The sequence below is a fragment of the Parasteatoda tepidariorum genome, chromosome 6, assembly GCF_982258835.1.
Source record: "Parasteatoda tepidariorum strain Cologne lab strain chromosome 6, Ptep-v5.0, whole genome shotgun sequence".
Classification (NCBI taxonomy): domain Eukaryota; kingdom Metazoa; phylum Arthropoda; class Arachnida; order Araneae; family Theridiidae; genus Parasteatoda; species Parasteatoda tepidariorum.
Genome location: NC_141760.1, coordinates 65,989,030 through 66,016,205, shown reverse-complemented (window position 1 = coordinate 66,016,205; position 27,176 = coordinate 65,989,030). Strand labels below are relative to the sequence as shown.

Sequence of the window (27,176 nt, the reverse complement as noted above, 5' to 3'; positions counted from 1 at the left end):
TTTAAATGATAAAAGCACAATGCATCTGAATAAAATTTTATTTGATTCCGCTATAATAACCCTTAGAGAAGGTCAATATGTTTTTATATTGGAAAAGTTTTTCTTCTATAATGGACAACCATTTATTTAGTTATTAGTGAAGGCTAAAATAAATAATAAATTTTTTAAACACTATTTTTGAAAATTTTTAACATATTTTTTTTCTTTTGCAAGAGATGGAAAAAAAATTTTGATGCTTAGTTAAATATGACATTGTAAATTTTTTAATATATGATATTTGAAGAACATACTTTCATCGAACTTAAAAATCAAACCTGTGGGAAACTATCGAAACCTTTTTACTACATTTTTGTAGACTAAAACTGGAACAGAAAATCTTGTGGCCATATTTTTCTTTTTGAAAAGTCTTACAAAATTACATATAATTTAAAATGTTTGGTTTATTACCCAACCTAAAAATTCCTTTCAATCCTCTAATTATCCTGCAAATAAAACTTTCATTTCTATACTTTCTGCTAGCTATATCAGTTAGTTTAAAGTTGGATTAGATTCAGAAACTATATATAAGAGATTAGATTGGGATCATAATGAATTAAATTGAATAATAGCATAATTTAGATCGTCCACATTATACTACTAAAAGTTAATTAAATACTGAAACTATTTTAATTTTGTTCAGTTTCTTCATATTAAAACATAACTGTAGCAGTTAAGGAAAAAAAATTTAGAATATTTTAAAATAAATTTATTACCCATTCAATGCTCATATAAGTTACATATTCGTCAAATACAAATCTGTTCAATCTCAATTAAAAACCAAAATCACAATGACAAATTATTTCATAAAAATTTGAGATATTTACAAATGTTAGATTTCATGCTTGCATAATTCACTTTTTAAGCTATGAAACATCACTAAATAATGAAATGTAACACATAATATTGTCTAATTCATTTGAACATTAAAAATTTTTTTTAAAAAGAATTAACAGGTTTCAATTCAATTGCTAGGAAAATCTTAAAAAGTGTCAAACCAGCAAACAACTGAGATTAGTAACTTTAACATTATACAGGAGAAATAATTAACAATTCATAATATCAGGGCTAAACAGAATGGATAATAGTTTAAAGTATTTTTTAGTGATAAAACAGGGTTAGGAATTTGAGAAAACTATTCATTTTAAATTTAACAAATGATTATCACAAATCAACAGTTTTCATCAAGTAACACAATATAAAATTCAACAGGACCACACAAATGAATGCAATTTGTACATAATGAAAGAGCAAATCTTTGGGATACTGCAATGAAACATTCGGTGCATTTTTCAATATAATATAAAGTCACGTACAAACACACATACTAACATGGAGTGATTGGCATTATATAGTTGTAGAATGCCACATTGTACTTATAAATTAAAAATATCTTTTTTTTAAAATGAATACAAGTGCATGTATGTCAGGAAATAAAATAAAAAGTGCTCTGCTTAAAATAAAACAATATTCACCTTATTTATATATATATAGTTTTTTTTTTAGCATTTTTTTTAATTAATATATTTGATAAGTATATCAAGTCCTAAACAAAATTAAATTTATCAGGTTTGCGTAGGCACAGTTTTTAATATGTTTGCTGGTTCCAATATAGCCAGCTAAGAAACACAGTGTTGACTACTATACACAATGTTCATATACAATGAGCGGACAGAACCTACCTTGAATAATTTAATCTCATGGAAAATCATCCAACAAGGCAAATTACAATGCTAAGTGCATTAATGATTTGTGAAGAAAAAGAAAAGACAAGCAAAAGTATACAACTACTCTAAAGTTCAATGCTTAACCTGATGTCAAAAATAAAGTGATGAAATGGTGAACAAATGCAGCACATATCCAATTCAATTTATCTACTTGCTTTATATATATTGCTTTAAATGTATACAAACTGCATTTTCAATGCCACTGTTAAAATAAATGATTTTCATTTACAGCTCAAAGACAAATATTTGCAATTGAATTGTTTTAACAAATGTACAAGTCCACCACACATCTTTTTAGAAAATTAGTACGGCATAAATAATAAGTGGTTTGAATAGTTTCTTAACTGCATAGGTTATAGTTGAAACTGATTTCTCTCATATTAGATACAATCAAGTTTTCAGATATCTACACACATTTGGAAATAACTTCATGTTAGCTGGATTCCAGAATTTGAATCACACTTTGAATAGATACCAATTCTCTGTTGCCCACTGAGCCCTAAGAAAAAATGAAAATTTTTAATTAATCTAATGATATTCATTTAATTATATTATCATAAGAATTTTTTAGAGAATAGTAAAACATTTAAATTTTAGTAGGTAAAATATGTTTAAAACTTGCAGTAAGTAACAAAAAATGAAAGCTTACTGTTAGAGTCACAAAGCTCTTGAATTTTTTTAGAACTTCAACCATGACATCAAGATTTCCATCTGGCACATAATCTTTCAAAATATCAATGAAATCCTAAAAATTATGAATAAGATTTTGAAAAAAAAAAAGTTAAGAATATACTTTGCATGCAATGCTAACTGATGGTATTAAGAAAATAGTCTTAGAAATGTTCAATTTAGCACAGATACATGGTCTATTTTACATTGTATTTGATAAAAGTTAAATATAAGTCTATGTAGCAGATTAAATAATAATAAGAAAATACAAATAATTTAAAGGTATCTTTGGATAAGTCTTGAAATTGAATTTAATTATATAGGCAAAAATTTGTTAATCAATGTAATGAAAATTTATTTTGCCAAGTCAAATTTAATACTAAGTGAAAAAGTACTAACATTACAGCAATAGTTATTAATAAAAAATTTTAATTTAATGGATTAATTTCTTTTTAAGTTTTAAAACTTTAAAAAAAATGAAGGAAAAAAATTGGGAAGCAATAGAAAAAATTGAAAGAATAGCTAGACTTAATTTTTCAGTCAACTCTAAGAATTAGTCAATTAAATGTGTAAACTTACAACAAAGTTTGCTATAATGAGATCCACTAATATAAAAATATCTACATTATTTAGAAAGGCAGCATTGTGTATGTAATTGCCAAAAGATTGGCCATGTATAATCAGAGAATAAAAATCCAAGTTACACACCAATCGAACTGCTCCCAAATAGAAATCTTGAAAAATAAATCTGTAATATGTTTCTATTAAACAGGTGGAGGGAATAAAATCTTTCTCATGGTTCAATTAAAGGGGAAACTCCAAAATGTTAATTTATACATACTGTATCCAAAAATAAAATAAGAAAAGAAGTGAATATTTAATTGTGAGAAAGTGTTTAATGTTGAATAATAATTTAAGAAAAAGATTTACATAAAGGAATAACATAAAAAGATTAGTTGAAGCTTTGCATTCAAGTTGAATCATTTTTGCATTTTAATGCTAATTTAGCAATATCTGAGAGAATTTTATTATTGATTCTTAAACGATAAAATTTATTACTGATTAAATTAAAAATAATCAACATCCTTAAAACCTGATTGTCACCATTGACAATACACATTTTTTTCCTCAATCAGACATTCATATAATTTTTAGATTGATATGTAAAAACTTTCAACAGCTAGTGCAACATTACAGTGTTTGTCGTACTTTAACTCAGAAAATTATTTAAAGTAGTCAATAATTATTTATAATTACAAGAAGTTTAAACATGAAAAAAGAATTTTAAAATATCTTATTATCATAACAAATAAAATTTTTAAATAATCTAAATTTATTTTTGAAAAGCAGATGCTTCGGTTGTTACTAAAGACATTCAATACATCACAGTTTTTAAGTTCCCTTTGTTTTTAAAAGCATGAAACAGGATTAAAAAAACTTGTGATAATGCTATTTTAAAAAAGAATAGATTTCACAAGCATCATAATTTTATTTTAATAAATATACACATTTTTTATATCAAATATAAGTTATAATACTATATAAGTAAAGCCTACTTACAGGATTCTTTAATGCAACACAGCCAAGTAAAATGACAATGTATGCAGCAATAATGCTATGCTCCATATGTTTTCCAGCTTTTTGCAGAGCTAAAAGAAAATTAGGATACAAATATAATTTCATTACTTAAAAAAATGCATACTACAATGACAAATTAAGAAAAAAAAATTCCTTTAACACGAATAAATTAGACATCACACGCTTATAAATTTCCTATTCTACATTATTAAAAACCTGAGATGTCAAAAAAATATATTGCACATACTAATGTCAGATTCTTACGTTACTAGATAAACTTGAATTATGATGCAATGGCAAGCAAAAATCAAATTTGGAGCATAAAAATAATTTAACATGGGAAAGCCATCTTTGAAAGGCACTATAATGAAATTTCCTAACAAAATTTTTACATATGTAATTTTATTGTTTTGTATGCATTCAGAATCCCTCAAAATTTCTACATGACATTTTATTTCTTTCCTAAGCGTGCTATTTGAATTTTCATAATTAAATCCAACTATTTTAGATGGTATTATAAACTGTGCCCTAATGTAGCTTAATAAAAATGTGTGTTAAATCTAATGTATTTTTATAATGTGAAATTTCAATTAGAGCCACTGAAACATTGTTAATACAGTTAAACCCCGCTATAGTGAACTTCTGGATACAGTGAACGAAATGTTCGGTCCCGTGCCTTGCTATACACGTATAATGTTATTTTTTGTGGATATAGTGAACCAAAAAAGTGAGGAAGTTGGATATGGTGACCATTTTTCTGTCTTCGACTGATTTTTTTCTTCATTTTTTTTGGTAATCATCTTAAAATTTCTACTTCAAAATAAATACCTATACCGATTTTTAAAACCATATACGGAGGGGAATGTAGCAATAAGAATTTTTTCTTCTTTGCCTCTTTAATCTCACTTTCCCATCCCAAAACAAACCAAGCAGATGTTTCCAACCCAGGCAGATGATGCACCAGTAAGGTGTCAGCTGGATCATTATGCATTTTCTGTCAGAGGGAATGAGTCATTATTGGTCAAAGGGTTGGACACTCATATGTGTTGATAAGGCCCTCATTTCTCCTTTTGCTCTCCAAGGCCAACTCCTTTTTGCTCTCAGATCAGTTAAAAAAAATTCTGCAAAAAGTATCTCAAATTTAACTATGGCGACCAGTAAATGTAAGACGATCTTTATTGATGATAAAATGGGCATAATCAGAAAAACTGAAAATGGATGCAATCCAGCTGATATTTGCAGAGAATATAAACTATCCAAATGTGCAGTTTGTAACATATGGAAAAATAGGCAGTTAGTAATTTCTGCTCAAGAACAAAATTTAGTTGCCAGAAAAAAGTTGAAAAAAGCAGATCGTTTGAGGCATTACTGAAGTGGCCCAGCTTTGGAAGAAACCACAATCTTCCAGTATCTAAACAAATGTCGACGAATTTGCTAAGCGATTTTATGAGACGTGCTTTAAATGCTAAAATGGCAGGTTAGACAGGTTTAAAAAGTGGAATAACAGAAATTCAGGAAAAATTATCTGAGAGTCGGGAAGTGTTTCCATATCTGATGTTGAGAATTGCTCATCAGCTAGAGATTACTAATTTTTTTTTGTACGCAAGACGAAGGATAATAAAAAAATAACACATGTTTTGCTACAAGATAACATTTTTCAGTCATTCATTAGGATAATGTGTAATAAAGGGGAGGAGTTACGGAACCATTAGTTAAATTGCTTGTGCAACGGATATAGTGAACTCCCGGTTATAGTGAACCGAAATGTCGGTCCCTTGAAGGTTCACTATAGCGGGGTTTGACTGTAGTTGACGAAATTTTCCATTTCTGAACATTTATGATTTTTTAGTTTAGTAAAAAAGGTGTTAGAATGAGTTATACATTATATATGTATGGTATCTATTAAAATGGTGCATCATAAATACAAAAAAAATTGTACTTTCATTTTTTTTAAAACCTTATTAGTCTTAATTTTAAAGTATATTTCAAATTCATTTTGAAGATTTATTTTCATGTTAAAAGTAAAAGAAATGAGGAATCAAATTTTTTATATAAAATAGTTTTAGATTTAAAATGTAGGAAAGCTTAAGTTATTGATATTTTTTATTTATTTCTAGCGTGAATTCTAAGCAGGGAAAAAAGCAAAAAAGTGCCAATTATACTTTTCATGAGAGTTTCTTCCAAATCATCTACTGCAGTTTCAATATCTTTCTTTTCAATTGAAGCAGCTTGTTTTTCTTCTTGTGAATTTAAAAGCTCATCGGCCTGTTCTTCAGAAAGCTTAGCGGCATCTAATCTTGACAACATAAGCTGAAATGTTTAAATCAAAACAGTTAACTTTAATAAAAGAGAAAATATTTACAATCGTGAATTTTCCTGTGCATATTATACACAATATATTAAGAGAAAACACAAAATGACTGTGCTCGTATGTGAGCTACATTGGGCTAACTATCAAGTTTCAATTGCTGGAAAAACTTAAGAGGAAAAAGGAACAGCCGAATATGCTTACAACAAATAATGCTACAGTAAATGAAATAGTTTAGTAGAGCTAAAATATCGTCTTTAAATATCCCATAGCTTTGAGTGGTCACCATATTTTAACAGACGAAAATAAGAAACAAAATTCCCAGTATTTTCCCAATTTGTAAAGAAAGACTCAAAATTCCCTGCATTTTAGGTTATAATAACTGCTATTTTAGGTGATTTTAAAATTTCCTGTATTTTCCAGGTTTTCCCTATTCTCCCTGTGGAGTGACAATCCTGTAATTGTGGTAACAAGTTTTTAGTTTCCAAAAGAAACTTACATTAATAAGAAAATGCAACAATTTAAAATATTTATAAATTATTTTCTTTTAATTTATATGCCTGCGAAAAATAACTGGTTAGAATGTGTCATATTAGTCAATTAAGAGTTTGCTTGTTTTAGTTATAAGTTTTTAGTTATCCTTATTTATTAATTTTTTATTGTTCTAATATATAATTATATTTTTGTACAACACCATTAAATACATCCTAAAAACAGTTCCTACAAAGTACTTTATATGAAGCAAAGAAAAAAAAAAGACTATCCATTGAATAATAAAGTGTTTAAATCTCACACACGCAATTTCTGATTAAATGTAGAGTTTAGCTAACAGTAAAACTCAGAATAGCTACACTATGCAAAAAACAAATTCCATTGCATACTCAAAGTCAATGAAACAAAACAAATTGTAATAAAACAAGTCAAATGAAATCAAAATGAGAAAACTATAAATGAATGGACAAAGCTAAAATGAATTAGTATCATAAAATCAACATTTTTCTAAGAAATAAATTATAAACCTTCTGAAGGCTGCTTGTTTATAAACAAATGCAAACACAAATTACGCTATTTTTTAAAGCTTAAAGTCAATAGATTTAAACTAAATGCAAAACAATACTTTTTTAATCATCTGCAAATTTAGAAACACGAGGTTAAAGTTCTACTTTCCCCATAAATAAAACTCACTTCAACAAAAGCTTCTGAGGCAGGCATTTCATAACCATCATTCACAGTATCAAATGAGCCCAAGCCATACATTTCTATGAATTTAGCGCTGTTGTCAGGACAGTATTCCACTAAATTTATCATTAGACCAAGGGACTATAAAACAAAAATAATAAAATAGTAAACATATATATATATATATATGTAAACATGTACACTACCCTACAATAATGGAAGAGACACTTCCAGTTTTTAACCTTTTTTTCAAATTTTTCGAGAAATATTTAGAGGGTTATTTTGTTATTTTAGAGGTAATTAGTTCATGCAATTTTTTTATACATTGCAATAAAGTTTAAAGCTTTCAGAAGTTTCAGAGACCAACAATAAATTCTGAAAGAAAACAAGTATTTTTGTATACCCTAAGATAGAAAAACAAGCAATGAACTTGTACAGATTACTTTGGTTGTTACTTGCAATAACTGCATAAAATTTTAAAAACGTAACTTAAATATTTATGAAGATATGGAGTTTTATTAAAAAAGAAATTTTTTTCTTTCTTAAATTGTTTTGTTGTAACATTAAAAATATTTAATTAAATTAAATTTTTGGAGCAATTAAAAATTAGTTACAAAATTATTGTTCTAAAATTTGAAAAAAATTTGTTTAAAACTGTGCAAGAAAAGACTATTTAAGGTAATTCTTTTGTAATGTGCAAGCGCGGAAAAATTTTTAAATTATTTTTTCATAATTTTGATATAAATTATTTTTTTATATTTTGCAACTAATGAAAGAAGTCTGACTTAAAATTTAATTAGTTTCAAGCAATTTTGTAAGCAGATTTTGTATTTTTTAAAAATAAAAATAATAAAAAGCTCAAAATGATAAGAGGTTTCCTAAAAATTTCATTTTGTACCGTAAGAGATATTTAAAAAAAAAACAGCAATGCCTTACAATAATCGTTCAGACACCAAACTGTGATGGAATAAGGAAAGAAAACAGGCAAAAGAATGATACCCCACAATGACAGTCATTTTTGGTAAATCTTGCTTAATAGAACCAAATGAAATTTGTGGAAAATCTTTTATCATTTTGAGATTTCTTTCAAAAAGTGCAAAAATTACTTGGAAAATTGCTTGAAACTCTTCAAATTTTTAGAATATTCAAATCAGACATTTTTTTAATTGCTGCCAAATACGATTCACTACAAAATTATAAAAAGATTTTTTTAAATAGTCATACTTCATGCTATTTTTTTAGAGTTTTAAAACAATAATTTTGTAATTATTTTTTAATTGCACAAAAAATTTTGTATAATTTTATTCAATATTTTAAAAGTTACAGCAATAAAACGTGAGATAAGAAAATTAGTTTTTTTTCCATAAAATAATTTTTTTCAATAAATATCTAAACTAGATTTATGAAATTTTATGCAGTAATTTCAGCTAATAACCAAAGTAATTGGTATAAGTTACTAACTTTTTTATTGCTTTTCTGGCATAGGATGTTCAAGAGTACTTGTTTTCCTTCGTAATTTATTATCTGTTCCTGAAGCCTCTCAAGTTTTAACCCTTAAAGTTACAAAATAATCCTCTAAGTGTTTCTTGAGATATTTACAAGATTTTAAAAACTGAAAGTGTCACTTCCATTATGGTAGGGAAGTGTATATACATATAATTTAGTGAGATAGTAATCGTTTTATGACACTCAACCATATTAAAATACAATTGCATGAAAACTCACCAAAACTAAAAGATCAAATCGTTTTTCACAGGGCACAGCCCTTGGAACTTGTAAAATCAACATAAGTATGTGGTCCATAAGGCCTTCCTCAGGAGGGAATTGTGAATCATCTAATCCTGAAAATAAAATATTAAAGAATTATAAAGTTTGAAACATCCAAAAACTATCTTATGCAATTAATAACAATAAAATATGTTTTCTCCTAGAAATAAACATCAATATTTCAACACCTGAAAGCAATCAATCTTTTAAATTTCACAAAACCACTAACAAATGATATAAAGAAAATAATTATACTAGTAAAAAAAGTACAACATAATAAAAAAATTTGAAATAGCAAACACATTTTTTTTGAAAAAAAAAAAGGATTTTATATTTTTGATGACCCTCATCATAAGTAACCATTTTCAGTCTACTGAAAATTTAGCTTTTTGTGCAGTTTGAAAACTAAATCTTTCACTGTAACTTCTGACACCATAATTAAATCACAACTTTTCAAAGTTACACTGCAGCGAATTATGACAAATATATCAAAATTTGACAGTGAAATCACTAGTCTAGACAAACAGATATAAGATGGATGAGAAACATAATCTAATGATGCTGAGACTAAGCAAAGTTAGGTAAAAAAAAAAAAAAAAAAAACATTTCCTGATGCATCCTGCTTTCCACATTTCATTTTTAAATTTTCCTATTTCATCATTTGCAGAGCCCAAGCTAAACATTCACCACCTAGCCATAAATTTGGCAAAAAAATTCCTATTGAAAAGAAAAATATATATTTCTCTCAATCCTGAAAAAAAATTATTCTGAACAAATCCTGTTTTCTTTTTTATTCGATTACAGTAATTTCCATTCGATATGTTACGTCGCACAACCAATAAAATTATATTAAATCTAGACAATGTAAGTGATCAGATAGATTACATAAGCACAAGACAAACTACCATAAAATACAGACTACCTTGTTGATAACCGAATAATGCGATATCGCATGATGAAATTCTCTCATGCAAGTAGCATCAATAAAACAGAATTAAGTGGTAATCAGGTGCATATTCTCCTCCAACTATTTTTGCTGAAAATATGTTTTTTCAAATACACATACAATATTTCTCATATACATATTGTATTTTTTCATATACAATAGTGTAACGTAGCTTAAATTACTGCTCTAGTCTAAGTTATCAAAAATTAACCCCAACCTATTCCTATTTCTTTTCCTCAAAGACAATAAAACAACACCTACATTTTTTCATCCTCATTCCCATTAATTTCTCAGTTACTTCTCCTCAACTGTATAATTACTCTTGATTTGAACTTGAATTTTACAAAATTTTTCAATTAACTGTACTGTAAAATTTACTGTAAATTTATATTTAAGTTTTCTATGAGGAAAAATTAATCATAAAAATGGCTCGGCTAAATATTTGGAAATTTGGCTAATTTACTGATTTATATTTGATGTCCTTAGTGCAGGCTTTGCATTTGGATTATATCCTGTCTGGACCTGTCTTTATTAGGGATATTGAAGTTTACTTTTTTGAATATCTATCTTTAAAATGAAATTTTGCACTTTTTTAAGAGCATTTTCATATCAAAATGTTATTGATCTGGTCATTATTTTCTAAGTTATTTAATACTAAAATTGCAAGCATCACATAATTCAGTTTAGCAAAAAACTATTAGCAGAGGCATGATTTTTTTCGTAGCTATGTATATGCCTGAAAATAAATTATCATCTCACTTTGTTCTTATATATTTGAGTAATAAAATAGTTTAGACTGATAGATTTGGAATTCAATGTAAAGGCAAAATTAATTACAATATAAAGTTTTTAACAGCCCTGTACTCTTATAACTGAAGATTCGACTTTTTTTTTAACCTTTTCTAAAATTTCAAATTAGCTTTAAAATTTTCATTATTATTATTATTATTATATATATATATAAATCAGTTAAAAAACAATAAGGCAACACATAATGAGCAATATTACAATGACTTCGTTTAAATTTACCTATTTTGTATGTTATGTTGCTAAGTATTTTCAGCAGATTAAGAAGACAAGACAAGATTGGAGACTCTTCTTTGTTAGATTTAGGAGCTGCTTCTTCATTAACAGAAATGTCCAATTCAACAGGTTTTTGCTCCAGTAAATGAGATTTAAGAAGTTTCATAAGGCTGAAAGAAAAAAATATGCATTTAACAAAAGAAAGAAATTTACTTAGTCAATAAGAAACTCGATAAATGCCAAAAAGTGCAGTATTCCTCTTACGTTCTACATAACTAAATTTTGACTATGAATATAGTTTTCTTTTCCTTAAATCCACTACACTTTAAATTCTTGGATAAAATTAAAGTGAATTTTCCCTGCTAGACACCACTTTTCCAATGAAAAACATAGGGAAAAGCTGGTTTTTTATTGCAGAAAAGTTTGCAGCTTAAAATTCAAAAATTTCCTTTAGTTAACTGATGGAATTTTAAAAAAAAAAAAAAGCTGTAACTAATTCTTAAATGGTTAAAAAAAGTAATGTTTCGTGGTCACATGAAATGAAAGCGAAAATTGATCTGCAACATGTATACTCAATTTAATGAATTTTTATTACTTTGAAACAAAAATTCAGAAGAATAAAAAAAAATTCTTTCTTAAGACAATATAAAATTATAAACTTGATGCAGAAATACTGCAGTATGACAGCAGCACCTACAGATTACTATGTCAACTACAAATAATTTGAGCCATCCAAAAACTTATGCGTTATGCAACTGAAATATAATCGGCAGACCTATGGGAAAATTCATTGTCAAAATTACTATTTATTTTCTTTAATTAACTAAAGAAATTTTTGAAATAAATTTTTTAAAAAATAAGATAACTTTTATTAATTTTCCCTATTAAAGTTTTAATCAGGTTATAAAAAAAATAAACATACTTAACAGCAGCATAAATCAATGAAGAATTCTTGTAATGCATAAGATATTCTTGATTTTCAGGATTCATATGTGTAATCTAGTGAAAACAAATTTATAAAAATTAACAAAAAGATGAAATCATGTAAATAAAATTAGTGCTTTTAAATCCTATAATTAGTACAAAGATTCATTCAGAAAACCAATCGCAAAGTAATTATTTTAAAAGATACAAATACAAAAAGAAAGGAAGCATTTCATGTTTAGGAACGTTGCAAAGATAATGTTTTAAGCAATGTAAAAACACAATGGAAGGCAACGCTTTCATAGTTTTTATACTTTATTTTACTTACATCAATTTAAAAAATGATGTTTATCACTTAAAACAGCCATGTTCTAGTGACCATGTAGAAAAACTGTGTATTCATATTTTTTGTAAGAAATATGGCATAATAAACTTTCAAATTTTGCACAACTTATAATATATAGCTACAAAATAATTTGTTACTCAGTGTACTATACCTAATAAGCCTCCCAAATTGATGAAATGCTCCCTGCAATTTTTAACAAATTTAAACAAGCCCCTGATCAATACTAAATAAATGCCCATTCAACAACAGGTTAGTGACGCAAAGGTCGCAGCTTACAAAAGGGCTAATATAACGATAAATGTTTAGACATAATTTTTGATAATAATTTTGATTTTTCTTAAGATTTAGATTAAATTTTCTTGTAACATCCCATTAAGCCGCCCCTAATTTTTTTGAAGAAATTCGGGGTATTTAACTCATATTTCATGGTAATTGTTTCAAAATAAATCATCTTACTCTTGCATTGAAAGCACAATAAGTTAGAAAACTATTTTAAAAATTACCACTTATAGAATCATTTCCCGCTCAATATCAGAAAAAAAATTCCCTGACTTTTCCAGGTATTCTAGGAAAATTTCAATAATAATTCTGACCATATTTTCATCAGAAAACTGATTCTTTTATTTGTAATGTGAAATATAAGATTTTCTGTGTAAAAAAATATTAAATAAGGAAGGGAACATTTCAATTTGACTAAAATGTGAAATTTTTACAACAAATAATTGCAATAGATATTAGAATTATTTAACTCGAATCTCAATAACTGATTGCTGTAACTGACAATTTTAAAACTGTTTATTTTCCAGATATGATATAGGATTATTGCAGGGTTTTTTTTAAAAAAAAATTGCAACTTTCCCTGATTTTCAGAGTTAAAATAAAATTCCCTGGCAATTCCAGGTTTTCCCAGTTCTTCCTGACTTGTGGGAACCCTGTTCTTATCAACAAAAAAAATAAATAAAATTAAAAAAAACACATTGTTTTTGCTCTTTAATTTAATGAAATAAAGCACAACCAAGATATTTTTTAAGTTAATGATTGTTCCCCTGAAAATTGATGTGAATTGAGCAGTACTAAAAGTTAATGTGAAATTTTGCTTAATATATAACCGCAAACGTCCTGTACTTTAACATGAAAATAAAATACCTTTAATGATACAAGACTGTTAAAAAAAGTCACATTTTCAAGTACTCAACAATAAATGGGCTACAATTTCAAGTGTTTGATGCCGTGCAGGTTAAGTTTTTATAGTCAGAAAACTCCACAACATATGATAAAATAAAGGAAATAAGCTTCATACAATGGATTTGAGTAACATATTATTTCAGTAAATGTGACCTCAAATGACCTTATTAAATATTACAACCTTATTAATCATGGGAAACACCAATAGCTAATATAAAGAGAAATATTAAAGCCTAATTTAATAACAGAGTAGTTTAATATGATGAAAAATTATTTCAATAAGATATCTTACAAAATAATAATAAAAACACTTAGCTTTTTTTTTTTAATCTACTGACACAAAATATTACTTGTCTAACAATATACTTACATTTTCTATAACCCTTAGACATCGATCGATTTTTCTAATTTTATCCAATTGAACATCGGTCGGATGGGAAATTATTTCATTCTCATCTGGAGTCAACATTTGGGCTGATGAGGTAACTAAATTATACAGAAAAAAATCATCAACTACAGAAGAAAAATAAAGAATTAAGATAAGACTCAAATGATAAAAAATTGTCCTTAACTTAATATTATTTTATTTATTCCACATAAATAATTAACTAACACAAATATTAATCAAACAGCAGAAATTAGATGTCTTGTCAGTTTGTAATTCAAATTCTTACAACCTAATCCATAAGATAGTACATACTTTTCCCTTAAAACTCTTATTAGACAATTTGTCGATTCTATCTTGATCGCTCATGCAGCTTGAATTTATTTTAATTTTTAGCAGTTTCCTTGATTATTTAATTTCTGTAAATAATAATACTGAATAATGACTTTTTCTGAAAAGTTTATAAATAAATAAAAATCAACATGTTTCTTGGAACATCAGAATATTTTAAAATATTCAAGTATTTTTATAGTTATTAAATTAAGAATTATAAAAAATTTCATTTCAAGATAAATTAAATTAAAACTACTTTCATAGCATATTTATTAAGAAGCTCACTTTCAAGTGAAGAATACAAATAAGCATGATACAGAAAACAGAGAATATATTACCAGTATCAGCAATCCTATCCAAGCCTCGTAGAGTTCGCATTTCTTCCTTAAACCATTCGCCAGCTTTTCTAGATGTTAAACTTAACAGTGTCTCCATAGCCAAAATACCCGTCTTTAGAAAAGAGAAAATATAACTTTAGCTTACATACACGCAATAAACACAATCCTTTTTTTTTTAAATAAATATAAAGGCAATACTTACATTTATATTATCCAATTTCAAATGCTTAGCATGTCCCTTTTGCTGCATTTCTTCACACAATTGATAAACTTTTTCCCTGTGTTTGTCTTGCATAGCGCAAAGAGCAGGATCTTTCAATATCAAATCAATTTCTTTGTCAGGATTCCTCAATTCAGGATCAGTTTCCAGTAATTGTAGCATTAAGGACAAAGTACTTGCTTCTATATCCATAGTAAGTCTATCTTGACTTAAAACAAACATCAATGTTGCTGTACATAAAGCTAAATTCTAAAAAATAACAAATTGATTGGTAAAAAAAACTTTAAATATTAAATTTTTCAACAAAATATTAATTAATATGATCTATATAGGAAAATATCAGCACAACTCTGTTATCATAGAAATTTAAAACAGTGCAAAAGTAATTTATATAAAAAATTTATCACAAATAATAAATTCAAAGAAAAATCACATAACAACCTAACTTTCAACGAATCTATAATTTAAAAATCATTGAAAGTGATAAAATTTATGCCTAGCTAAGCAAAAAGAAACATTAAAACTCAGTTCATTTAAAATTATCACTCTTAAAAGAAAAAAACAGCCTCTTTTTTAGTATTAATATTTGGCATATTTTGCTTGGGCTGTTTCTGTGTCAACAGACTGTAGCTTGATTTTGATATACGCCTTTAAATATTAATTAGCCAAATTAAGATCAATACCTGCACAAGCCGGATTTTGTGTTTTTAACTGAATTACAGATGACTACATTGAATTTTGATGGTTAAAATGTTCTCAAAATATGGCGAAATACGCACACAAAAAAAATACTTCAGGGAGTCGAAACTTTGGAGCACTCTCACGACCAAACTATGGGATCCATACTTCCCAGATTGCGGGTACCCCCTATGTTGGAAGAGTTCAAATAAATGCTGCTGTGGACAAAAATAAATGCTAAAATTTAGTAATTAATAAATTATTTAGTATCTCTGCAATACATAGATATTTGGCATCACAGTTACTAGTTCATAAAAAAAACATTTTTAAAAATACTAATTCATCTCAGAAAAGAAACTAATAAGTATATAATCATTATGAATTCAACAGTAATTAAAATCCTATTTACTCAACTAAATAAAATACGCAAAATATGACAACTGAATAGGATTGTTCAGTTAGTAATATTTTCTCCCACTTCGATTTTTTTATTTGTACAATGATTAAAATAAAAAAGCTAATTTGTTAAAAAGAAAGCAAATAAAAAAAATATCTGACCCTTTATTATAAAGAAAAAATCAAAACACAAACGTAACAGGGAGAACAACATTAAAAACTTATTAGAAATTTATGTCTTTACTAAATAAGAGAACTTAAAGTAAAAACATTCCAAAATTTTTAATAAAAATTTTAAAATTAATAGGGGTTAAACCCAACTGAAAGTAAAATTATCCAAAAAGTAAGCTTTTGTCTTCGAATCTAGCTGACACGATATACGTTAAAGAGTAAAACAACAAGAAACAACAGAAAAGTAGAACAGAATGTTAAAAAAAAAGCAAAATTTATTTTACTTTCTATTATAAAATAAACAATAAACTAGAGCTATTAAAATCATGAATGAGAGAGAAAACAAGGCAGCAAAAACATACAGGAAAATGCAAATTATGTAACTATCTTCTACCATCATTAAATGTAAAACATAAAATAACTTGAAATAAAAATAAAGGAACAATAAATGGAATATAAATGTCCATTTATCATAAAAAAAATAAGTAAAAATTTGGAATCAATATCAAGAATCAATCCAGGTAGAAATCTGGGTCTCTTCAAAACACTCAAATTGTAAAAAACGGCCCATTCATAAAAATCTAATTTGTAAAAACTATCCCTTCACAAAATTTCACATTATAAAAATAATCGCACAAAATTGACCAACAGCGGATTCTTGAGAAAAACTATTGGAAACGTGATTTTTCAACAGTCATTATCGACATTTCATTTATAAAACCTTGATGAAACAGTCAATCAATGAGTACAAATTTTTATATTATGCAAGTTACTTAGCATTTACTTGAAATTAAAACTATAAATTTATACAATCATGAAAACATCATTTTACACAGTCAAAACAATATATTTTATCAAAATTAACTAACTGGATCGTCCGGAGCATCTTTTAAGGCACTAAATATTTTAGGCATCGTCCCATGGGCACGAAGATGTATGCGAAAGGCAGGTCCCATGCATTTAGCAGCAAGATTCAACACACTAAAGAAAAATGTATAATAATTGTAAAATAAACAAAAAAGGAAACAAAAAATTTAAAAATGTAGTGCTACAATTTCAGATAATAAACATAACTAATAATTCCAGTATTTCTAAGCTAAACCACATTTTAAAAGGTAATTTTATTTATTTTTATTCATTTATATTACATAAAACGAAATTAAAACAAATATTGAACAACAATTATTTAAGTGTGGCAATGCACACGAGTATTAATCTACAAGAGACTACTTATATTACGTCTATTGAAAATCTTACTTTTTACTACCTGCCATATTAGAGCTGTACAAAGTAAATGTAAAGTAATGATCGCAATATAATACTCATCTCAGGTATCTCTGATTCAAATAATACTATCTAGATTAGGAGGTCTAAATAAAATTGCCCTATAAAACATTTATAATATCAATGAGAACTCTTATTAAACTTTTAGTGATGAGTCAAATTTGCCACACTATTTTTTATTTTATCCACCTTACACAAGTTACTGCCAGAAACACAATTAATTAATAACATTAATAAATAACTTTCAATAATTATTTTGCAACATTAAATGCATGAATCCACTTTGATCTTAAAGACTACCAACTTTAAAATTTTAAGTTTTTTTTTTTTTCAGAATCAAACTAACAGTTATTAAAATCATAAGTGAACAGTAAGCAAATGATTTTAACTGACAGCAAACAATTGTATAAATAAAAAACAACAAAATATAAAAGAAACAAACAAAAAAAAAAACTTAGTACCTTAAACATCTGGTACCTATAGCATTACACTCTTGGACACACTCTAACAAATATTCAATATCATCATTAAATTCTTGAGTTTCACCAGACTCATGACACTGATAAGCTTGCTTGACATTCTTAACAACCGTATAGTACTGGAAAATATATAAAATGAATTATTTCACTCATCAAACCAAAACAATATGGATGGCGATTTCAATACAAATGTAAACAACAATCTCGAGCTCTTGACCAGCTCTAATTCCGGTTAAAAAGTATACAGCTGCTTACTACAGCTTATTCTGCAAGGTGATATTTTCAAACAGATAATTTTTTTTTAAATAAAATTAATTAATTATATAATTTCTGAGCTTAAATCCGCCAAATTTCATAAGATATTAATGATATTAAGTCATTCTGGTGCGTTTCAGATGAAAATTTGTTTGTTATTTATTGATGTATTGTTAAAAAAAAGTAACATAGTTGCTAGATTTAGAAAGAACTCACTTTTTTGGCAGACTTGATCTGGTCTTTTTTTACTCATTTATTACTGTTTGTTCTTGTTGCAAGCCGTGCACCATCATACGTTAGTGTTAGCATATTGTTCAAGAAGGAAGATTAAATTCATTTTACAAATTATCATTTAGTTTTAAATTTCGAAGTTAGTATATTGTTGACAAGGTAAGAAACGTTTTATAAAATAATTCTTTTTTTTTTCAAATGACAATTCTTACATTTTGAAATGACAAGTCGTCAATTGACGATTCTTTTTAACACAAATAATAAATCAGGTAACAAATACATTTATACAAGAAATACTACTCAAGAGTCTCAAAACACAATAAGCACGTTGCGAGTCATGGCTTCAAAATACACCAAAAACAGTAACACGGAAGTAAATGCAGTAACGAGTTTGCAGGGCACCCTAGAGTAGAAAACACCATTTATAGTTTGCTAAGTTGTAAATTTTTCAAGCTATCCATAATACCATATTTTCATTATGAATTAATAAATTAAAATTTGTTAAGTGCTGCGATTGCTTTGCAAATCAATTGTCTGCCTATACTATCAAATAAAAACAAAAATTTCATTAAAATGTCACTTAAAAGTCTTACTCCTATTAAAATACTAGCTAAATGCCAGTTCACAGTATAGGATGAAAAAAGAAATAATCAATAAATCAGTGCTGTACAACACTAAGAAATCATGCAAAAAATTGAAAAACATATCCTAGCACAATGAAACTAAACTGCTTCCAACTTCTTATTCATTTTTTTTTCTTGCCAATTGCCTTACAACATTTGATTAAAAACATATTTTCAATAGTTCATCCTTATAATTCTTATCATTTGGCAGGACGTAGTTGCTCAAGACAAACTCATGGTAGTCAAAATTTACTACAATTCAAACAATTTTACTTTGGTACGACTAACCTAATAATTATAGAAAATATTTATTTATTATTGAGATAATGAAATATACATACTTCTTTAGATTCTTTGGGACATTTAAAGGATCTAATATCACCAGACGATGTATTAGAGACACTGGGTATTAAATCATCAACAAAGCTTTCTTTAATCATTTCTTGGTCAAATTCATCAGCTAAGGAAGAAGCCTCTGGATCATTTGAACTCTAAAAATAATTTAATAAAAAAAATAAAGCCAAATCATACAAAGTAAATTTTTCATTTTTTGAAAATTTAATCTTCAAAAATTAAAAATAAATTTATAGACCACGTATAATCAAATTAAAGTTTAATCTGTAACTTCATACAGGGGTGATTGTGAGCCCAACTCAAAAATCCTGAAAATTTCTTGAGAATAATCATTAATGATGCATTTCAAAAAATTAATGTTTTATAAATTTAAATCATTGATATTTTTAAAACATAAAATCCTAAATAAATTATAAGCAGCATAATTTAAATGAATAATTATGTATAAGTTTACTCCAATCACATTTATTATTCTACCAGAAAAAATATTTACAAATGAAAGAGATGCCAAGTATAAATTCTAGTTCTAATATTTTTAAATAAAATATACAAGAATTTTTATGCATAAATATGATCCATGATTTCTTTTAACTTCTGGACCTTGGATTCCGGAAACTTCCAGATCGCGGTTAGCGAAAAATCCGGAAAACCGGATTTTTGCCGGAGCACAATCATCTCTGTTCACATCAGTGGAAAATTTCAATCAAATTTGGGTAACAAATTATAGTTTCAGATGCCGCCAGCAAAGTCAAAGAATTGCCCAAATGCAACTTTCATTGAAATTCAAAAAACAAGATATTTATTTTTGAAAATATTGTTTTTCTGAAACTTCTTTTTAATAGAAAAATATATTTGAAAGCAGCATTTAAAATGGATATTAAATAAATACCAGTCAAAGGTATAGTAAAACATAAAACTTGTTAATAATTTCTTATAATTGTACAAATTCCTATAACAATAAAACAAACTGAAATGAAAACTAAAGGAGTAAGGAAATTTTAAGATTAATTTTAATACAAACATTAAATGGATATATACATTAATGTTGCCTTTAAGTTTTAACGTTAAAATACCATCTATCAATTGATTCGATATTCGGGCCAATAAAAAGCTATTATTTTAAAATTCTTTTTCCCAAAGAATTCTCTAGCTTATAATTATTCAGGCATAATTGTGAGTACAAGTCAAAATTCCAGAAAATTGAGTTTAAAAAATTTAAAAAAAAAAAAAAAGACTGTTTAAATTGAAAAATTTGAAAAAAATTTACACAAGGCTTTTTTTTCCTTTTTCTCAATATTTCTTAGTTTACTTAAAATATATTTAAAATTTTACACATACCTATGATGACCTGGAGAAGTAATTAAAATTTACAAATATGTCTTTCTTTCTTGAGTTAATGATTATAACAACTGTTTACTGATAAAAAATGAATATTAATCATGAATATAAGCTTATAAAGTATCTCTCTGGCTCTCCCTTACAAACAAATAAAATAAACTGTGCTTTTAAGTTCCACTGTTGAAAATTTGATTTCCGGAAACTTCTGTGACCGATGATTTTTTTAAACATCTGGACCTTCGATCTCCGGAAACTTCCGGATCACTGTTAGCGAAAATTCCGGAAATCCGTACTTTTTCCGGAGCACAATCAGCCCTGATAATTTAAACATAAGTAGCAGAATAACATGCTGGAAAAAAATTTTGCCAAGGGAATTTTCATTATCTCCTAGACAACCCGGTGTCCATGATATATTGGTTCCTGATAATACAGAACAAAATTCTTACCTCATCTCCTTTTTTAGAAGAATGCCAATGTCGATGGTTGTACTTTGCTTTAAACTGCAAAGGAGAAAAAAACAATAAAATTAATAATCAAATATTTTTGTAATTGAAACATTACTACCACAAAATAAATAAAATAGTACTTTTAAAGAAGAGCTAAATATTTTTCTTCTTGAACTCTGTTTTGCAACAGCATTAGGGTCTGTCTTTTCCTGTGAGGATGAAATACTTTCTTGCGATGATGCAAAATCTTGAGAAAGAACAGTTTCTTGAGTTGAATTATTTTCTTTAGTAGACAAACTATCTTGAGATGAAACGATTTCCAAAGATGACATGGTGAACTCTTGTGATGATGCATCAGGTTTGGAAACTGTATCATTTAACACAAAATCGTCCAGTACATTTGTATCACAAATGGTTTTTTCACTTAAATACTGACTTGGAATACCAAGTTCATTTTTCTGTCCATTGAAAGAATCAGAACTCTTTTCAAAAAATAAATTATCATGAGAAGGAAAGGAGTCTATATGCTGACTGTTGAGAACACTTTGAGTCACAGAATCATAATTAGAATACTTTAGCATTTTATCGTCAATGTAATTCAGTGATTCAGTTGCAGTACCGAGCTGTGTAAGTACATCTGTTTCACTGTTTTTATTAGGAAGATCAAGTGTCAATAGTGCATCAAATGCACGAGATGAAGCATCATTTGACGCAACAGGCTGAATTAAAGAACTTATGTAATGCATATGTGGATTATTGGAAGCATTGGAAGTCTTAATTTCACGTGGAGACGGAGAGGCATACATATCTGTAATCTGTGGATTGACACTGGTCAAATAAACGTCAGATGAATGAGTAAAATCATTTATAACATTTGTGTTAACATTTAAAAGTAAATTATTTGAATTTTTAGGTTCTTTTAAAGGCTTGGGTTTCTGAAAATTGTGAGAGTTTTTAGGTTCTTTAACAGACCTAGGTCTTTGGAAATCATTAGAATCTTTAGGTAAAGATTGAGGTTTTTGCAAAGAGTTAAAAGCTGGAGGTACTGAAAGTCTCACAGCATCAAAATCACTATTTTTTGTAATTGAACTTTTAGAGCCGCGTGAACCACTTTTAAAAAACTTGTTTGGCTTTGGTACAACTGGTTTGGTTTCCACATTCAAACCAGAAGGATTAAGAGCTGCTAAAGAACTCATGTTTTTCTCATGCACAGCCTCACTATCAGTTTCAAATGAAAACGGGTCATCAGAACAACTCACTGGAGTATCCAATTCTAGTTTAATTCGTTTAACTGGTTCAACCGAAACACTTTCGCCAGAAGTTGTAGTTTTTTGTCCATTAATTCGTGACTTCCTCAAAGAGGTAAACGTGGTCATACCCCATCTGTGAACACCAGCCACAGATACTTTGGCAGTAGATGGTTTATTGCCTTTCTCAGTTAACAAATTTTCAAATTGGACACTTGTCTTACATTCTGTCTTACGGCTGTAAGTTTTTGTCCCAAGTCTTGACATCTCTGCACCTGAAAGCAAGAATGTAATAAGAAAATTATTAGTATATCTGAATTGTTTTGATTGACAATTTCAATTAAATTTAAACAAAATTTTTAGTTAAATTTACATTAAAAAAAAATAAAATTTAAAAGTAATAACAAAAAAATTTAATAATTTAAAATTAATTAAATCTCCCATAACTATCCAGTTTTACATAATTTATAGACCAAAAAATAAAAAAAATATTTAGAGGAAAGTGGGGAAAGACCGGGTAGCTAAAATTCAAAGACCTGTTGAAACTAAACTGTTAGACCTAAAAATTGTCTGATTTTATCAAGATATTCATTGCTGTGTACAATATATGATTCCTGAAAAGACAGAGATATATTACAATTTCTGTAAATGATTTTTTTGTAACTAAAGTCAAAACAGGGGTTAACTTTATTGAAAATTTAGAAATACTAGAATTTCAGAGGAAAAATAGCAGGCATTTCTATTTTATATGACAATTTAATACGTTTAATTTACATGTGATACAGTCAAGGCCGTAGTGGTAAAAAATAAAAATCAGGACATTTTTAATGCAATGCATACATTCTAGACCATTTTTAAAAGGAGGAAACGAAGAGCTAAAAAAGTGTAATTTTCTTCTGTGCAGCATATTCCTTTAACTCTTACACAACATTTTTTAAATAAAAATAAAAAAATAAAATAAACTAAAAAAACAAGGGCTACATCCAAAATTTTCAACTAAAAAATTAGGATAGGAACTAACTGATAAGAAATGATTTTAAAAAAACTGTGCGATTTCATACATTAGTTACAAACGAAGAAGAATTTTAGAACTTCAATTTTCTAGACTCGGATCCTCAGATTCCTCAATATAAAGACATATCAAAATAGGTTTAAAAGAAAACTGGTGATTATAATTATTTTCATTCAGCAATAATGTATATAATCTTCTACATACTAAAGAATAAATGTATACAAAAACAAACAAATTATATGAAAACGTATTACAACATAATCCGAAAATAAAATAATAAAAAAACTGATATATTAATTTATTACTCGCAATTTTTAATGCCTTACAACTTTTAATTAATTACTTTATTCTGAAAAAATAAAGTTTTTCCTGCAAAATTCTGTTAATAGAGCTCTGAGCAGCCCATGAAAGTTTGAGATCAATATTTAGTAAATTTTAATGGTACTGCAGCATTAAAAAAATTGTCAGTATAAATTGGTTAATATTCATTCATAGCTATATTTATATAAAATTTTCAATTAAGTTCAGGACTCCTTTAATCAAATATTTTACTGGGGTTGCAAAAAATTTCGAAAAGAAAACACGGCAAATATACGTCATAGCGTTTGTGTTTAAAAGTTATTTTCAAGGTGAACTATTTATTAAAATAAAAAGATATTTGACCAAAAATCCATCTTTCTATTATTGAATTTAATTATTTTGCAAATAATTTATTTTCATTAGTATTCATAAAAAATGGGATGTTCTTAACATAAACAAATCAGAAATATCAGGATAAAAAGCTAAAAATAAAAGGACAAATAATAAAATAAAAGGACAATTTTTTCCAGATAAATCAATTTCCAGATTTCAAGGTAACTACAAACTCTGATATATTAAAAATTAAAGCTCTGTTATGTTTAAATAAATTAAAGCTCTGTTATGTTTAAATAAATTAAAAAGATAGTTTACTCTTTATTTATTATTAAACCATTAGTACTAAAACTTATTTTTACTATTTTATATTGCAACTTCTATGTCATTTTTGTACCCTTTTACCAATCCATTATTTTCAAAAATAAATTTCAATAATATAAAATATGTATAATATATTGCCTTAAATATGTATAATAAAATCAGCGTTAAAAATAAAATTGATTCAATGGATTAAAAATATAAGAAAGATATATTTAAGAAGGAACTTATTAGGAACTTAATACTTGCAAATTTCATAAAACTTTAATACTAATATAAAAAATAGTATATAATGATATGAAGTGAATAAAAAATAATAAAATGATGTAATGAATATGATGCAATGAATATGATATAATGATAATGAAACTAAATAAATAATACTGAATTATTGCTTTTTAATATTAAAGACAAACAAAGGGAGAAATCACTCTTCAACAGATAATACTAAAATAAAATTTAAATGTTAAGTATTTATTTACATTACATGTTCAGTGCAATTGTAAAGTAATATAAAATCATTAATTGAAGCATTGAGTTTGTTCATTATTATGTTAAGTGAATATTTTTTTTTTATTGAAAACAATTTTTTGCTAAAGGGAATAGTTAAATAATGTAAAATAATTTAGAATGATTTTGTTAATTTCAACTAAAGGCTTAAAATATAAAGAGACACATTGTTTTTTAAAAAAATACAGCATAAACCAAAAAAATCTTTAAATCAAAGAGACTAGATTTTTAGTTTTATGGAGGGAAAAAAAAATTTTTTTTCAATCCTAATTGCAGAAAAAAGAGGTATAAAATGATGTGACAAGACAGTATTATCATAGAATACATAAGTTATGTTTCAATTGAAAGGAGATTATTACGTTTGCTTAGCCATAACTTTTAAAAAGGAGATTTACGTATTGTGATCTGTGGCAGAATAATCACCAAGTCTTGGCAACTTACGGGTAACCGCCTGCGAGAAACTAAAGAGACAGCACAGAAAGAGATTATCTCGAAAGGCATAACTCGTAGTCGCCCCCAGGCAAACATCTACACATGTTTTTAAAAAACATTTGCAAGTTTAAAATCTATTTGGCACCTTGGCGATTGTAGTTAGCGGAAAAATTCATGATACATAAAATGAGAAGAAATATCTATGTATTTATCTGAAAATCCTTGATCTCTGTTTTTTAATTTATTCTCCTGTGTTTATTAAGTTACATTAAGCTTTACCAACATAAATAAATTTATAGCTTAATTAAAATTATATTTTCATAATATTTTTTAAAAATGTTTTTAAATTTTACTTTTTTGAAAAAATGAAGAAATATGAGGTCAATTTTGTAAAACACTTAAATGTTAAATATAAGTTAAGTAGTCTTTTTCATATTGAAATTATTTGCATAAAAAATATTCAATTCATTCAATTTCATATTCAAGCACACTGTAATTTGTCACTATCATAAACAATTAATAAATTTTAACTCACTCAAAATTATTTTTAAAGCAAAGAGTGAGTCCTAGAATGCATATATTTTTGGTTTTGAATGTTTTTCTCTCTCAATGTTGTAATACTTATAAATAATTAAATTGTAATAATTTCATGCATTCTAAAATAGAAATATTAAACAGTATTAATTAATAATAAACTCAATCAAAACTACATTTTTTGTAAAAATTTTATTATTAAATATATTGTTATGCTGGAAAATTTAGATAAAAATAAAGGGGAAAAAATTTAAAAGAAATTTTTGATTGTAAAAAAAAAATTTTTAAGTTCAAAAGACAATATTTAAACCACTGTTTTGGGCAACAACAAAAAATTTAGAAGCAAATATAATTTTGTTTTATAAATTCATTGATGAGTTAATATGCATACAACAAAAAAAAAGTAAGAAAAGAAATTAAACTCTGCAGGACAACTTTAAGCATGTGTTCCGTCTATTATTAAGTGCTCATTTTTTCCTTAATGTTGTTTTAAGTGTTTACTCAGATGGTAAAAAAAAATGCCAAAAATTTATTTACATTTTCGTTGGATAATAGAAATACATCTTATTAAAGCAGTCAATATTATCAACAATGATATAAAATTGCAACGTAAAAAATCATAATTCGACTTTGTTGAAAAACACTACAAAACACAGAACTAATGCTAAGTAAATTGGTTACTGTTCAAAACGTAAAAAGATATCAGTGTAGGAGATTTTCATCTACTTTCATAACGTAATGACTGAAATATTCCGTAAGAATGAAAAATAAAATTGAGAACTTCTTAATTGTTTGTTATGGAAAAGTAAGCTAAAACGTAATAACAACAAACACTAAGCAAACATAGCAAAATTAAATTATTTAATCAACGTGAAAAGAATAATAAATCAATAGATTTTAAACACGAATGATTTTAACAACATACTTAGTGTTATTCGTCAGATTACAATATATTTATTTTCATTTGTTTCGCTCGAATTGTTGAAGCAAGCATCCACATTTCAAAGAAATTGGAACACATTTCCAACAGAAAAAATTTTCAACAAAATCCATCAAATCTTTTGACTTCATAATCAAAATTGTATTTATCGTGAAGGCATGAAGACAAATTACACAAATCTATTCATAAAATTGCATAATGACAACAACATTATAAACAGATCGTACAACGTTGCAACCGCCATTACATGAACCTCGTCCTAAATGGGAGGGGGGTAACAATGGACGATAAAGATTATTTTGATTCATCGATTCATCATTACAAAAAC

At 26.7% G+C, this 27,176-nt stretch overlaps 1 protein-coding gene across 2 annotated transcripts; it reads right to left on the bottom strand.

Annotated features, from left to right (window-relative positions):
- Positions 1–729: 729 nt before the first annotated feature.
- Positions 730–27,116, bottom strand: wapl (cohesin release factor wings apart-like). Of its 2 annotated transcripts, XM_016063637.4 has the most exons (17): positions 26,834–27,116; positions 21,360–22,741; positions 21,220–21,273; positions 19,423–19,572; positions 17,955–18,091; positions 17,079–17,190; positions 14,947–15,213; positions 14,745–14,856; positions 14,059–14,174; positions 12,156–12,232; positions 11,240–11,403; positions 9,223–9,338; positions 7,504–7,638; positions 6,173–6,320; positions 3,993–4,081; positions 2,413–2,508; positions 730–2,262 (listed from the first exon to the last, which is right to left on the bottom strand). In XM_016063637.4, the coding sequence occupies exons 2-17, from the start codon at positions 22,731–22,733 to the stop codon at positions 2,197–2,199; spliced, it is 3,213 nt and encodes a 1,070-aa protein (XP_015919123.3). In that variant the 5' UTR covers positions 22,734–22,741; positions 26,834–27,116; the 3' UTR covers positions 730–2,196. The 2 variants fall into 2 exon arrangements, with proteins under 2 accessions (XP_015919123.3, XP_042906744.2); XM_043050810.3 differs by lacking the exon at positions 7,504–7,638 and having other exon boundaries at positions 26,834–27,115.
- Positions 27,117–27,176: the final 60 nt, after the last annotated feature.